Source organism: Schistocerca cancellata, chromosome 9, assembly GCF_023864275.1.
Source record: "Schistocerca cancellata isolate TAMUIC-IGC-003103 chromosome 9, iqSchCanc2.1, whole genome shotgun sequence".
Classification (NCBI taxonomy): Eukaryota; Metazoa; Arthropoda; class Insecta; order Orthoptera; family Acrididae; genus Schistocerca; species Schistocerca cancellata.
In genome coordinates, this window is record NC_064634.1 from 337,577,027 (window position 1) to 337,593,776 (window position 16,750).

The 16,750-nt window shown below is 44.4% G+C and overlaps 1 protein-coding gene across 1 annotated transcript in view; it reads right to left on the reverse strand.

Annotated features, from left to right (window-relative positions):
* LOC126101400 (uncharacterized) overlaps nucleotides 1–16,750 on the reverse strand; it is a gene marked incomplete at its 5' end in the record, with an annotated part of 84,458 nt that overhangs the window by 66,668 nt on the left and 1,040 nt on the right. Inside the window, one exon of the mRNA XM_049912064.1 lies at nucleotides 8,610–8,902. Within this exon, the coding sequence (XP_049768021.1) occupies nucleotides 8,610–8,902 (293 nt within the window). The remainder of the gene's footprint in view (nucleotides 1–8,609; nucleotides 8,903–16,750) is intronic.

The window sequence follows — 16,750 nt, forward strand, 5'->3', positions numbered from 1 at the left end:
GGGCGTGGGAAGCGAGAACGCTACCGCACGACCACGAGAGGCGGGCGTTCTAGGGTTAAAGAGATATACGAGTATAAACAGATAAAGGATACACTGGTTCTTTCAAATCAAAACGGCGTTTCTGCATCTCCTAGTGATTTTTTTGTGAACTCACTGTAATACGCCGGCACCGGTGATTTAAAATAGTACATATGTATTAAATCGTATCGTAACAATAATTTGCAGCTACGCCAGAAAGGCAGAATTGTACGTGACTCCGACGAGGCAGGAATGTATTATCATCACTCATCACTAAATGCTTTATTAATTAATACCGAAAAACTGCAGTGCAACTGTTTGAACGTTGCGACTGATAGCAATTGAAAGCACGACGTCATAGTCACGGAGACTATCGATTTGCGCGACATGTATCGAGCAGAACTAGAGAGCAAAGTGACACCGCTACGGGGACAGATGATATCAATAGTTTCTATTACATGTTATGGTTTTATTGTTTTGATTATAAGAAATTATGTTTCAAAAACTTGAATTTCAGAATAGTATTCTGTAAAAAGTGATTTGTCATTCTAAGCTTTCAAAAGTCGAAATTGTGATGATGGCGAGAGACGGAGGGTACGATTTGTGGTTGTTGAAGAGGTATGTTCTGACGCCTAAAATTTTAGAAATTAAGCACTGAGTATAGTAATTTTATTTATATTATTGTATTTACATTTCAATATAATCTGAATAATTGGCAGCATCGGTCGTAAAGATTGAAATCATGTACTGTACAGATTGACTTCGTTCATTGTTGACCACAGTTAGTGCAGACTATTGACACTTGTGACAAATACACTGCACAACACACCGAGCGAGGTGGCGCAGTGGTTAGACACTGTAATCGCATTCGGGAGGACGACGGTTCAATCCCGCGTCCGGCCATCCTGATTTAGGTTTTCCGTGATTTCCCTAAATCACTCCAGGCCAATGCCGGGATGGTTCCTCTGAAAGGGCACGGCCGACTTCCTTCCCCATCCTTCCCTAATCCGATGAGACCGATGACCACGCTGTCTGGTCTTCTTCCCCAAACCAACCAACCAACCACTGCACAACAAAATTAAAGAATCACTTCTCCGAAACACCGTTGTTGTCTCCCATTGGCTCAAAAGTAGCTACAACATTCATCTGTAATGGTGAAAAATCGCGGCGGCCTGCGAAACCCTTCCTCGGGATTGACGACGCTTCAAACAAGATGTCGACACACGCGAAAAAGGCCAGTATTCAGAAGTTCATGTGTCGTGTAAACTGGTTTAATGATGTCCCATTGACCCCAAATTTCGCCACAATTCTGTCCATCTCCGCCGTGGACGTACCACACGAAGTAAAGGTCGTCACATCACTCTCTTACCACATTTCATCCCCTAGTTTGACGGCTCTGCGATGGAGATAAGAACCGCAATGCCTAGCGTTGAAAACACGCAGCTTTGGCCGATGAAAACATTCAGTCAGACCGCCTATCAGAATCGACACGAAAAGGCTTCAGGAGGGGGGGGGGGATGATATAAAGAACGTCAATGAAACTACCGCTGTCCTTGGGACGCTGATTGCCATACACATTTCGCGGTCAGAAACGGTATTTTTAGGGTGAATGATTCAAATGGCTCTGAGCACTATGGGAATCAACATCTGAGGTCATCAGTCCCCTAGAACGTAGAACTACTTAACCCTAACTAACATAAGGACATCACACACATCCATGCCCGAGGCAGGATTCCAGCCTGCGACCGTAGCAGCAGCGCGGTTCCGGACTGAAGCGCCTAGAACCGCTCGGCCACAGCGGCCGGCCTTTTGAGGGTATGTACAACAAGAAGACGTTCTTGACAGTTTTGATACTAAATGATGACTAACTGAAACCCTCAGCTGCCGACAGGTGTTGTTGATATACCTCGGGAAGCGTGCAAGGGGTAAGTCCCTGCAGTCGCGTTATTCATCTGTGTCCTCGGTGGCTCAGATAGATAGAGCGTCTGCCATGTAAGTAGGAGATCCCGGGTTCGAGTCCCGGTCGGGGCACCCATTTTCAGCTGTCCACATCGAGGTATATCAACAACACCTGTCGGCAGCTGAGGGTTTCAGTTTTTTTTTTTTTTTTTTGTTGTCATCAGTCTACTGACTGATTTGATGCGGCCCGCCACGAATTCCTTTCCTGTGCTAACCTCTTCATCTCAGAGTAGCACTTGCAACCTGCGTCCTCAATTATTTGCTTGACGTATTCCAATACAGTTTTTGCTCTCTACAGCTCCCTCTAGCACCATGGAAGTCATTCCCTCATGTCTTAGCAGATGTCCTATCACCCTGTCCCTCCTCCTTATCAGTGTTTTCCTCTCCGATTCTGTGTAGAACCTCCTCATTCCGTACCTTATCAGTCCACCCAATTTTCAACATTCGTCTATAGCACCACATCTCAAATGCTTCGATTCTCTTCTGTTCCGGTTTTCCCACAGTCCATGTTTCACTATCAAACAATGCTATACTCCAGACGTACATCCTCAGAAATTTCTTCCTCAAATTAAGGCCGGTATTTGATATTAATAGACTTCTCTTGGCCAGAAATGCCTTTTTTGCCATAGCGAGTCTGCTTTTGATCTCCTTGCTCCGTCCGTCATTGGTTATTTTACTGCCTAGGTAGCAGAATTCCTTAACTTCATTGACTTCGTGACCGTCAATCCTGATGTTAAGTTTCTTGCTGTTCTCATTTCTACTACTTCTCATTACCTTCGTCTTTTCCGATTTACTCTCAAACCATACTGTGTACTCATTAGACTGTTCATTCCGTTCAGCAGATCATTTAATTCTTCTTCACTTTCACTCAGGATAGCAATGTCATTAGCGAATCGTATCATTGATATCCTTTCACCATGTATTTTAATTCTACTCCTGAACCTTTCTTTTATTTCCATCATTGCTTCGTCGATGTACAGATTGAAGAGTAGGGGCGAAAGGCTACAGCCTTGTCTTCCACACTTCTTAATACGAGCACTTCGTTCTTGATCGTCCCTCTTGGTTGTTGTACATATTGTATATGACCCGTCTCTCCCTATAGCTTACCCCTACTTTTTTCAGAATCTCCAACAGCTTGCACCATTTTATATTGTCGATCGCTTTTTCCAGGTCGACAAATCCTATGAAAGTGTCTTGATTTTTCTTTAGCCTTGCTTCCATTATTAGCCGTAACGTCAGAATTGCCTCTCTCGTCCCTTTACTTTTCATAAAGCCAAACTGATCGTCACCTAGCGCATTCTCAATTTTCTTTTCCATTCTTCTGTAAATTATTCTTGTAAGCAGCTTCGATGCATGAGCTGTTAAGCTGATTGTGCGATAATTCTCGCACTTGTCAGCTCTTGCCGTCTTCGGAATTGTGTGGATGATGGTTTTTCGAAAGTCAGATGGTATATCGCCAGACTCATATATTCTACACACCAACGTGAATAGTCTTTTGTTGCCACTTCCCCCAATGATTTTAGAAATTCTGGTGGAATGTTATCTATCCCTTCTGCCTTATTTGACCGTAAGTCCTCCAAAGCTCTTTTAAATTCCGATTCTAATACTGGATCCCCTATCTCTTCTAAATCGACTCCTGTTTCTTCTTCTATCACATCAGACAAATCTTAACCCTCATAGAGGCTTTCAATGTATTCTTTTCACCTATCTGCTCTCTCCTCTGCATTTAACAGTGGAATTCCCGTTGCACTCTTAATGTTACCACCGTTGCTTTTAATGTCACCAAAGGTTGTTTTGGCTTTCCTGTATGCTGAATCTGTCCTTCCGATAATCATATCTTTTTCGATGTCTTCACATTTTTCCTGCAGCCATGTCGTCTTAGCTTCCCTGCACTTCCCATTTATTTCATTCCTCAGCGACTTGTATTTCTGCATTCCTGATTTTCCCGGAACATGTTTGTACTTCCTCCTTTCATCAATCAACTGAAGTATTTCTTCTGTTACCCATGGTTTCTTCGCCGCTACCTTCTTTGTACCTATGTTTTCCTTCCCAACTTCTGTGATGGTCCTTTTTAGAGATGTCCATTCCTCTTCAACTGTACTGCCTACCGCGCTATTCCTTATTGCTGTATCTATAGCGTTAGAGAACTTCAAACGTATCTCGTCATTCCTTAGTACTTCCGTATCCCACTTCTTTGCGTATTGATTCTTCCTGACTAATGTCTTGAACTTCAGCCTATTCTTCATCACTACTATATTGTGATCTGAGTCTATATCTGCTCCTGGGTACGCCTTACAATCCAGTATCTGATTTCGGAATCTCTGTCTGACCATGATGTAATCTAATTGAAATCTTCCCTTATCTCGCGGCCTTCTCCAAGTATACCTCCTCCTCTTGTGATTCTTGAACAGGGTATTCGCTATTACTAGCTGAAACTTGTTACAGAACTCAATTAGTCTTTCTCCTCTTTCATTTCTTGTCCCAAGCCCATATTCTCCTGTAACCTTTTCTTCTACTCCTTCCCCTACAACTGCATTCCAGTCGCCCATGACTATTAGATTTTCGTCCCCCTTTACATACTGCATTACCCTTTCAATATCCTCATACACTTTCTCTATCTGTTCATCTTCAGCTTGCGACGTCGGCATGTATACCTGAACTATCGTTGTCGGTGTTGGTCTGCTGTCGATTCTGATTAGAACAACCCGGTCACTGAACTGTTCACAGTAACACACCCTCTGCCCTACCTTCCTATTCATAACGAATCCTACACCTGTTACACTATTTTCTGCTGCTGTTGATATTACCCGATACTCATCTGACCAGAAATCCTTGTCTTCCTTCCGCTTCATTTCACTGACCCCTAGTATATCTAGATTGAGCCTTTGCATTTCCCTTTTCAGATTTTCTAGTTTCCCTACCACGTTTAAGTTTCTGACATTCCACGCCCTGACTCGTAGAACGTTACCTTTCGTAGATTATTCAATCTTTTTCTCATGGTAACCTCCCCCTTGGCAGTCCCCTCCCGGAGATCCGAATGGGGGACTATTCCGGAATCTTTTGCCAATAGAGAGATCATCATGACACTTCTTCAATTACAGGCCACATGTCCTGTGGATACACGTTACGTGTCTTTAATGCAGTGGTTTCCATTGCCTTCTGCATCCTCATGTCGTTGATCATTGCTGATTCTTCCGCCTTTAGGGGCAATTTCCCACCCCTAGGACAAGAGAGTGCCCTGAACCTCTATCCGCTCCTCCGCCCTCTTTGACAAGGCCGTTGGCAGAATGAGGCTGACTTCTTATGCCGTAAGTCTTCGGCCGCCAATGCTGATTATTTATCAAAATTTACGCAGTGGCGGAGATCGAACCAGGGACCGAAGACGTTTTGATTATGAATCAAAGACGCTACCCCTAGACCACGGGTTTCAGTTAGTCATCATTGTTTCCAGGGTAAAGCCGCACGGTCAACAACAGTAATCTGTTCTTTCGAGAACAGTTACTGTCTTCATATATATAGTTTTGATACTGCTGGCATCTCAGTAGTAAGAAGGTACATTGCGTGCAATCGGGATGTTTTTAAAAGTAAAATCTATTTTTTTTCAAAGATTTAACTAGTTTTTGATTTGTTTAATCTAAAGTACCCGTTTACTATTCATCTCCCTGACCCTTCAACCCTTTTCTAAGCACATCGTGGAACGTAATCTCACTCCTTAGGAGTCCAATGCGTTCGCAATTTTTGCTCTAATGTACAGGATGCAACCACTAGGGACCGTTTAAAACTATTAGATGAAATCTGAATGTGATTCGTAGCGGCAGAGGGTTTTTATGCCTTTTCAGTACTCTCGTTTCACTCCCTGGCGCGATCACAGATGGGTGCGACATTGCGACAAGGATAATAAAACGGCAAAGGATAGCTATAATGCCTCGCAGTTCGGCAATAATCTCCGTGAGACGCCACCTTCCTCCCCAATTATCTGAGAATTTTAAAAATGTGCCTTTTTGAAGAAAATTTTCCAAATAGTGATGGCGCTTGATACCCCAGCGAGTGCCGTTGCTTTTCTGCAGGCGCCTAGAACTATTGCGAAGGTTTTCTCTCTAGAGGTACATTTCTAAAGATCTCAATAAATATGGGGGTGCCACCGAGGTTATTGCCGAAATGGGGATCTTAGAGGAATCCTTTGGCGTTTTATTCACGCAAGTGCAATGTCGCAGCCCTCTGTGATCACGCTACAGGAGGGTGTGAAACACAAGCACTGAAAAAGGATAAGAATCCTGTGCTACATCAAATTTCCTCGAATGATTTTGAACGGTCCCTAGTAGTTCCACCTGTACACCGGAGCAAAAACTGCGGACGCACTGCACTCCAAAGGGATGAGATCTCGTTCGATATGGTTGCTAGCCCACGATGTCCTTAGAGAAGGGTTGAAGGGTCAGGGAGATACCAGCAGTATCAAAGATTGCCACGAACTCCTCCCTGTTGCTTGGCTCATTGCAAACTGTCATTCCCGCCTGGAAATATGTGGGAATCAACGTCCCAAGGAAAGGTGTTTGTTTTTCATTGACACCATCTGCGTCACTCACTAAGGCCTTTTCGTGTCGATTCTGACCAGCGGTGTGTCTCAAATGTTTTCATCGCATACTCATAAGGAAGCTGTGTGATTTCAACGCTGGCCATCTCATCTATCGCAGGGCTGTCAAACGAAGCATGAAATATGGGTAGGAGGGTCTGTGGCGCCCTTCCTATCGTGTGACACCTGCAAGGATGCGTTGGTCAGAATTTTAGTGAAATCTGGTGTCAATGGGGCATCACTAAACACTTTCCAGATCACGTGAACATCTGAACTCTGACCCTATGTTTCGCATGTGTCGACACGTTGCTGTTTGGAGCGTTGTTAAGCCAGGAGTGACGTCGAAGGTGGCCACGCTTTTACATCGTTACAAAGAAAGGTTGTAGCGACTTTTGAGCCAAATTTCAATCTTATGTGTCGGAACGGGAGACGATTGTGGGATTTAGAAAAACTGATCCTTCAATTTCGTTGCGTAGTGTACGCTAAATAACCTGTCAAGTACTGCACTAATCAGGATGATACTCATCGCAGAAACACGGAAAACAATAATTATTGCGATATTCAGCACAAGTAATGAACGCCGAATTTCTCCTTGTGCATGGTTTTTCTGTGTGTCTATTTCGAAACAAACTGGGTTTACATTCATGAACGGTGTTTAGGGATCGACTAACAAGGGAATCTTGTTCACAGAAAAGAATGCCTGCTGCATCTGCCAGTAAATTCACTCACAAGGGAACCTCCCCATCGCACCCCCCTCAGATTTAGTTATAAGTTGGCACAGTAGATAGGCCTTGAAAAACTGAACACAGATCAATCAAGAAAACAGGAAGAAGTTGTGTGGGACTATGAAAAAATAAGCAAAATATACAAACTTAGTAGTCCATGCGCAAGATAGGCAACATCAAGGATAATCTGAGCTCAGGAGCGCTGTGGTCCCGTGGTTAGCGTGAGCAGCTGCGGAATGAGAGGTCCTTGGTTCAAGTCTTCCCTCGAGTGAAAAGTTTAGTTTTTTATTTTCAGACAATTATCAAAGTTCAGGCACTCACGCATAATCAACTTCGCTCTCCAAAATTCCAGGACATGTTCAGATTTGCTTGGACGTATGCAGGATTTGAGACACGGAAAAATTTGAAAACGTCAAAAACATATGTTTTGACAGAGCACAGGGAAAACTGTGCGACTGTGAAAGTGTTGCATTCATTTGTTGCAGTTTACGTGACAAACTCTTATGTTTTTATCACTTTTTGGGACTGATTATCACATCCACAAGAAAACCTAAATCGGGCAAGGTAGAAGAATCTTTTTACCCATTCGCCAAGTGTACGAGTTAGGTGGGTCGACAATATATTCCTGCCATGTAACGCACATGCCGTCAGTCGTGCCGTATAGAATATATCAGACGTGTTTTCCTGTGGAGGAATCGGTTGATCTACGACGTTGCGATCAAATGTTTTCGGTTCCCATTGGAGAGGCACGTCCTTTCGTCTAGTAATCGCGCGGTTTTGCGATGCGGTCGCAAAACACAGACACTAAACTTATTACAGTGAACAGAGACGTCAATGAACGAACGGACAGATCATTACTTTGCGAAAATAAAGAAAGTAAAATTTTCACTCCAGGAAAGACTTGAACTAAGGACCTCTCGTTTCACAGCTGCTCACGCTAACCACGGGACCACGGCGCGCCTGAGTGCTGATTATCCTTGATGTTGCTTATCTTGCAGATGGACTATTCAGTTTGTATATTTTGCTTATTTTTTTCATAGTTCCACACAACTTCTTCCTCTTTTCTCGATTGATCTGTGTTCAGTTTTTCAAGGCCTATCCACTGTGCCAACTTATAACTAAATCTGCGGGGGGGGGGGGGGGGGGCGATGGGGAGGTTCCCTTGTTAGTCGATCCCTGAAGACCCCGTCAATATTAATCAAATAGGCGAAGGAAGCTTGTAATATGAGCAACTAGGTGGACACTTATTCATTATGGCTAGCATAGAAAGAAAGTACAGATTGCAGAAGGTCGGGTGACTGCGTGTAGCAGCAGTAGAGAGAAGTGTAGCGACTGACCCGTCGCGGTGGTGCCTGCCCAGGTAGAGGTCTGCCAGCGGCTGCTGCAGGCCGTTCAGCGTGGTGACCTTGTCCCGCAGCGGCACGGCGCCCAGGTACTCCACGGGGAAGCGGCCCGACCCCGCCCCCGCAGGAGGCGGAGGACCCGCCGTGGACGCCGCAGCAGCCGCCGCCGCCGCCCCCGAGGCCTCGGCCATGTCGGCGAACATCTTCTCGATGCGCGCCTGCACGCTGTTGCTGATGCGCGGACGTCGGCTGCCGCCTTCCTCACGTCGTTGCCGTCGCCGCTCCTCCTGTGTCACAGCCAGAGGGGAATCACTCCGTGTTACAGTACGGCTGGCCGGCCGAAGTGGCCGTGCGGTTAAAGGCGCTGGAACCGCAAGACCGCTACGGTCGCAGGTTCGAATCCTGCCTCGGGCATGGATGTTTGTGATGTCCTTAGGTTAGTTAGGTTTAACTAGTTCTAAGTTCTAGGGGTCTAATGACCTCAGCAGTTGAGTCCCATAGTGCTCAGAGCCATTTGAGCCACAGTACGGCTGGATCATCACAGCCAGCTGCAGAAGTGTAGCCTATGGATATGCTGCTTTTAATTGAAACAGAAATAGACTGAAGGGAGAGGGTGAACTGCAAGTGTATTACGTTAAAAAGAGTGAAATGGCTGAAAAATTATCACACGTCATATACCGGGTGATCAAAAAGTCAGTATAAATTTGAAAACTTAATAAACCACGGAATAGTGTAGGTAGAGAGGTAAAAATTGACACACATGCTTCGAATGACACGGGGTTTTATTAGAACAAAAAAAAAAACAAAGTTCACAAAATGTCCGACAGATGGCGCTGGACAGCAAAACTGCTACCGTGACGGGTGAGAGGTACGCCGATATGTTACAGAATCGCATCATCCCCAGCCTGGCTGATAAACACCTGCTGGAACGTATGATGTGTATGCAGGATGGCGCTCCACCCCATATTGCTAGACGCGTGAAATATCTCTTGCGCGCGTCGTTTGGTGATGATCGTGTGCTCAGCCGCGATTTTCGTCATGCTTGGCCTCCCAGGTCTCCAGACCTCAGTCCGTGCGATTATTGGCTTTGGGGTCACCTGAAGTCACAAGTGTATCGTTATCGACCGACATCTCTAGGGATGCTGAAAGACAATATTCGACGCCAATGCCTCACCATAACTCCGGATATGCTTTACAGTGCTGTTCACAACAACTACAGCTATTGTTGAGGAATTTTGGTGGACATATTGAGCATTTCCTGTAAAGAACATCATCTTTGCTTTGTCTTACTTTGTTATGATAGTTATTGCTATTCTGATCAGATGAAGCGCCATCTGTAGGATATTTTTTGAACTTTTGTGTTTCTTTGGTTCTAATAAAACCGCATGTCATTCCAAGCATGTGTGTCAACTTGTACCTCTATATCTACATTACTCCGTGATTTATTCAGTTTTCAAATTTATACTGACTTTTTGATCACCCAGTACTTATCACCAATGTACAATGATGAGCCAAAATCACTATGACCATCTGCTTGATTTGGTGATGGTTCAAAATGGGACGCGATACATATAAATATAACTTTTTACAGTTATTCATCTGAATTTAAAGTTTTTTACTAATTTCTCCTATCCATAGTCATGCCGATTATCGTAAAGAAAATCAATTGTTTTTCATACATAACAAAATCTAGTGGCCAGCACTGCACTGGGCTGTGCCAGAAAAATTTCTTATACGGGCAGATATACAGGGTGTTACAAAAAGGTACGGCCAAACTTTCAGGAATCATTCCTCACACACAAATAAAGAAAAGATGTTTTCAGTTTATTCAGAATGATTTTTTAGGGCCATGACGCAGCACTCTTGACGTCCAGATTTACCAGTTTAGATTCACACTCAGTTAATTATTGGAAGGTTACATTACGAGATTACTATTGAAGGGTTATATATGTCACATTTTTATTGAGAGGTTAGTCACCTTTTTATTGCGAGGTTGCGGTTTTTATCTGTTGGGAGGTTACACCAGCGTAGCACGATTCTGTCCGTGTCATCCTGCTGGGAGATGCTGTCGCTGTCGGGGAAAATATGAAGCATGAAGGAACGCAAGTGGTCCGCAATAACGCCCAGGTAGTCCTGTTGTGGTGTCTTCGAGCACTGTCAGAGGCCCCCTGGAAGCCTAAGTGCACGTTACCCACAGTAACCCCCATAGGCCACCTTCCGTGGCTCTGTGTATATCTAAAGCAGTATGTCTCCTGGATGAAGGCGTATCCAGTTACGACTACCAACCTGCTATAACAAGAAACGTGGTTCATCCTACCGGGCGACACGTTTCCAGTGGTGCACAGTCCAGTAGCGATGATCCCGTGCAGGCAGACCCAAACTTCTGTATGTCACCATATTTTCTACATCTTATTCTCGCACGGATACTATGAATCTAGTAAAGGGAGAGCCGTATGATTATAAGTCGCGGCCTTGTTTTTAGGCATGAAATACCATGTTGCAGGGCCTGTGTTGTGACGATGTACTCTGCAGCGTCCTTAAGGGGAACATGCTCAGACAGTCGAAACGGTAAGGACGACCGCTCGCATAAAGCGGGAAAACCGGGTTCGAGTTTCGGTTGAGTATAAACTTCCATTTTCACCAGTAAATTGTGCAAGTTGAACATGATTCTTACGTTTCATACAGCTGACGATCGCAGCAGTGCATGTGTGAAGTACACTGCAGAGTACACAGAGACAACACAGGCAATGCAATATGGTAACTGACGATTTTCATGGGTCAGCATGCGAACATGCACGCACCGTTTGCAGCAGAACCTCATATTCATCAATGTGCATCTATGTGCGCTAAGCAGTCTGCACCGAAAAACTTTTGTCAGCACTAGTACTGTACTCTGCCGACAGATCTACTACCGATCGTCCGCTTGCTTAGCTGGGTGGTAACGTGCTCGCCTCCTAAGCAAGTGGGCCCGGGTTCGATTCCCGGTCGGGTTGGGGATTTTTTCCACTCGGGGACTGGGTGTTGTTCTCATCATCATTTCATCCTCATCACCGGCGCGCAAGTTGCCCGATGTGGCGTCTTCTGAAATAAGACTTGCATGTGGCGGCCAAACTTCCTCGGATGGGGCCTCCTCGCCAACGAAGCAATTCTACATTTCAAAATTGCCATTAGCTTGAAATTGGCCAATAACAGTGAATAAATAATAATCAGCCTCTGTGATGACAGTGGACCCAATCATAAGGGGTAACTTTAATGAGTCAAATGATCTACTGAGTGCAACAGTTTATACACATGTCAGGATGAAAAGAATTTATACTTTATGGTTAGTGGTTTCACCAAAAACTCACCACTTTTATTCTGAATTCCCATGTGTCACAATGGTCACTTGTTGGTAAACTTTTATTACTGGTTTCTAACTGAAAAGGATCAGAAAATCTGTACAACCCTTCCCACGTGAAATATATTTTTTAAGACCGATTAACCGCTTTATGGGATGCATGCCACGAAGCTGTGTATACGTCCTTTATTATCACTACTAGTTTCGGTTAATAACCATCATCACAATATATGTATACAGCAGGGAAGTTTGAAACAACCTGAATTGCAAAGATGATGATCAAGTATAGTCTACATTACGTGGTATAACCTAATACTTATAAAAGTGTATATATTGTATTTACGTAACATAACATGTTATATCAGTATGTCATTATTCCATATTTCAGTTTTGTGTGCCTGCTTTACCTAGCAATTGTATTCCAGACTTGATATGATCAGTCACCAGCATATGTGCGTATACACAGGGTGTTTCAAAACTACTTTTATAAACTTGGTGTGCCGGTTCCTTACGTCAAAACAAGAAAATAACATCTGGTAAACATGGGCTCTAAAATACATAGCTGAAGGGTTGTGAGCACTTGTTCATCTTCAATACTGTGAAACACGTCTACTCTATAGAAAGCTACTTTCGGAGGAAATAGGATGGACCAAAACAAGAAAAAAATGACGAGTAAACATCGTCTGTAAAATGCATACCTTAAGAGCTGTGAGAACTTACTCATATTTGACACTGTGAAACACATCTCTTCTACTGAAAAAGTGCTCATAGCTATTAGGATATGCGTTTTAGAGACCTATATACTGAATATGTTTTCGTGTCTTGGTCCATACAACGTCCTCCCAAAATGTGGAAAATAAAGAGCTTGCAGCAGCAGAGATTTGTTTCACAGTATCAAAGATGAAGACGGACTCATAGTTATTAATGTATGCATTTTAAATCACATGCTTACTGGACTTTTTTCCTTGTTTTGGTATAAGCAACACGACCCCAAAGTTTGAAACAGTATTTTTGAAACATCCTGTATAATAATACAATTTTGTTATCAACATATAATGTTACTACTCACGCCTTATTTACGAGGGCAAGTCAAAAAGTAAAGGGACGTTTGAAAAAAAAAGAATAGTTATGCTAACGATAGGAAACTGAAACATGCATTATTTTCTACATAACTCCCTGCACTTCAATGCACTTCGTACAACGTTTCACAAGTTTTTTGACTCCACCGGAAAAAGGTTTTTTGGTTGCATATGTAACCAATTTTGCACCGCATCAATGACTTCTGTATCGGTTGCAAATCTTCTTCCCCTAAGCCCTTCCTTCAATGGTCCAGACATATGGAAATCGCTTGGAGCCAGGTCTGGACTGTAAGGCGGGTTTTCCAGCAGTTTGAATCCCAACTCCTTTATTGTTTCGACCTGCCGTTTGGCAGAACGTAGCCTCAGAATGACACCTTTCCACAGTTTTCCGCAACGTTTGGATCTGATTGAAGGCTTCAGTTTAGTTCACAACACATAAAAATAATTCTCACTGTTCGAAGTTTCACCTATTGGGGTGAAACGAACGGCTACCACACCTTTCATGTCCCAGAATAGTGTTAGTATAATCTTACCAGCTGATGGTTGACGTTTAAATTTCGTAACTTCTGGTGATGATGGGTGTTTCCAGACCATCCGGTTCGACATGACACGCCCCAATTTCGTCTACAGTAACGATTTGCTGTAAAAATCGGTCTCCATCGCGACGATAATGAGCCAGACGTTTACGAGAGATGTCCATCCTTTGAACCTGCGCTGACAATTTTTTCGGTACACACCTTGCCCACACTTCCCAAAAATGTGGCCTTTCGTGTAAGATGGAATACGCTGAACCATAACTGATATGTAAAGTATTAGCGATTTCGTCCACTGTGATTCGTCTGTTTTCCATCACCGTATCCTCAACGACATCCAAGTTCAATTATTGAAGTCGATGACCTGCTCGATTTTTCCTAGTCGCATAGAAAAATTCTTCCCTGTTTGAAGTTCTCTGTCCATGTAGATGTTGCTTAGCATTAGACAGGTGTCACCATACTGCTTTTGCATTTGACGAACAATTTCCGCAGGTTTAACAGCATACACAAACGAAAAGCGAATCACTGCCCTCATTTTCTCCTTGGTGCAGCTCGACAATGGAGCTGCCATGTTTCACGGTCTGCTACAATAGGACTTCTTCTCCTTCTTTTGCTTGTGCCTTTGTCCCGCTATTTCGCAGGTTCGGTATGGTTAGGGTCGGATTTGGCAAGATTAAAATAAGGGGTGGCTGGATGCCCTTCCTGTTGCCACCCCACTACCTCCGAGAATGGAATTAGTGTAACCCAGCTGTCAGCGTCTAGTGTCATCCATGGAATAGTGCGAACGCGTTCAGATGTCTGTAGGCAGTGGAACTGAGGCGGGATATGGGGACCAGACCGGTATTCAACTAGGGGGATGTGGAAAACTGCCTAAAAATCACATATAGGCTGGCTGGCTGGCTGGCTGGCACACCGGCCTTCGTCAGTAATCCGCTGGGCAGATTCGATCCTGGGCCCGCGCGCCTACCCGAGCCCAGGAAGCAGCACATTAGCGGGCCCAGAAAGCAGGTAATGCGCTCTTTCTTTTTTTTTTTCTTTACGCTCTCGGATAACCTGGCGGGTGGTCTGCTACAATACGAGTAAAGCGAGAACAAGAGTGACACATTGATTGTATAGAACTGTTGCACACGACAATACTTCAGTGCTGGATACTAGCAGTGATACCAAGCCCTATGGCAAGAAATTTCAAATGTCCCTTTACGTTTTGGCTTCCCTTTGTATTTTCACTATCTGCACTTACAACGTCTGATCAAAAGTATCCGCACAACCCTAAATAATGCGCAAATTGTCACTAGATGTAGATGTCATGGAAGGTGGACCCGCCTTTATAATAGATTCTGGGGGGGGGGGGGGGTTGTTGTCAGTAGAAAAGCAGTAACAGCAGAATGGATCGGCAAAAAGAACTCAGCGACTTCGAAGGTGGACTAGACATTGGGGTCACCAGAGTAACAGATCCATCAGGGACATTTCAATCCTTCTAAAGCTGCCCATATCGACTGTTGGTGAAGTGATTGTGATGTGGAGCAGCCACATCCAAAACAAAAACTGTTGAGCATTGTGGAGGGTGGGTGAAAAAAACAGCTAGAAATCAGTGGAAGAAATAACTCTTTAGTTCCAAATGCTAATAGCAGTCCACAGTCCAGCCAACACAGTGACTGCTGCGAGGTGAGTAAAAAAGAGTGGTGTAGAATGGTCGAGCAGCTCCTCGAAAGCCTCACATGTCTGTAGCCAGAGCTAAGCAACGCTTGAGGTGATGTACGAGGTGCATTCAAGTTCTAAGGCCTCCGATTTTTTTTCTAATTAACTACTCACCCGAAATCGATGAAACTGGCGTTACTTCTCGACGTAATCGCCCTGCAGACGTACACATTTTTCACAACGCTGACGCCATGATTCCATGGCAGCGGCGAAGGCTTCTTTAGGAGTCTGTTTTGACCACTGGAAAATCGCTGAGGCAATAGCTGCACGGCTGGTGAATGTGCGGCCACGGAGAGTGTCTTTCATTGTTGGAAAAAGCCAAAAGTCACTAGGAGCCAGGTCAGGAGAGTAGGGAGCATGAGGAATCACTTCAAAGTTGTTATCACGAAGAAACTGTTGCGTAACGTTAGCTCGATGTGCGGGTGCGTTGTCTTGGTGAAACAGCACACGCACAGCCCTTCCCGGACGTTTTTGTTGCAGTGCAGGAAGGAATTTGTTCTTCAAAACATTTTCGTAGGATGCACCTGTTACCGTAGTGCCCTTTGGAACGCAATGGGTAAGGCTGTCCCAGCACTGGCGGTTACCCGAAACTTTTTTGGTGGCGGTGAATCTGTGTGCTTCCATTGAGCTGACTGGCGCTTTGTTTCTGGATTGAAAAATGCCATCCACGTCTCATCCATTGTCATAACCGACGAAAAGGAAGTCCCATTCATGCTGTCGTTGGGCGTCAACATTGCTTGGCAACATGCCACACGGGCAGCCATGCGGTCATCTGTCAGCATTCGTGGCACCCACCTGGATGACACTTTTCGCATTTTCAGGTCGTCATGCGGGATTGTGTGCACAGAACCCACAGAAATGCAAACTCTGGAGGCGATCTGTTCAACAGCCATTCGCCGATCCCCCAAAACAATTCTCTCCACTTTCTCGATCATGTCGTCAGACCGGCTTGTGCGAGCCCGAGGTTGTTTCGGTTTGTTGTCACATGATGTTCTGCCTTCATTAAACTGTCGCACCCACGAACGCACTTTCGACACATCCATAACTCCATCACCACATGTCTCCTTCAACTGTCGATGAATTTAAATTGTTTTCACACCACGCAAATTCAGAAAACGAATGATTGCACGCTGTTCAAGTAAGGAAAACGTCGCCATTTTAAGTATTTAAAACAGTTCTCATTCTCGCCGCTGGCGATAAAATTCCTTCTGCCGTACGGTGTTGCCATCTCTGTGAAGTATTGACAATGAACGCGGCCTCATTTTAAAACAATGCGCATGTTTCTATCTTTTTCTAGTCTGAAGAAAAAAAATTGGAGGCCTTAGAACTTGAATGCACCTCGTAAAGAGCTATTGGACAGCAGATGAGTGGAAGCGAGTGGTTTGCAGTCCTTCGGCAATCCGGTGGAAGTCTTTGGGTTTCTCGGGATGCCTCGGGAATGTTGCCTGACATCATCCAATGAGGAAGCATGGAGTTACAGGTGTTACG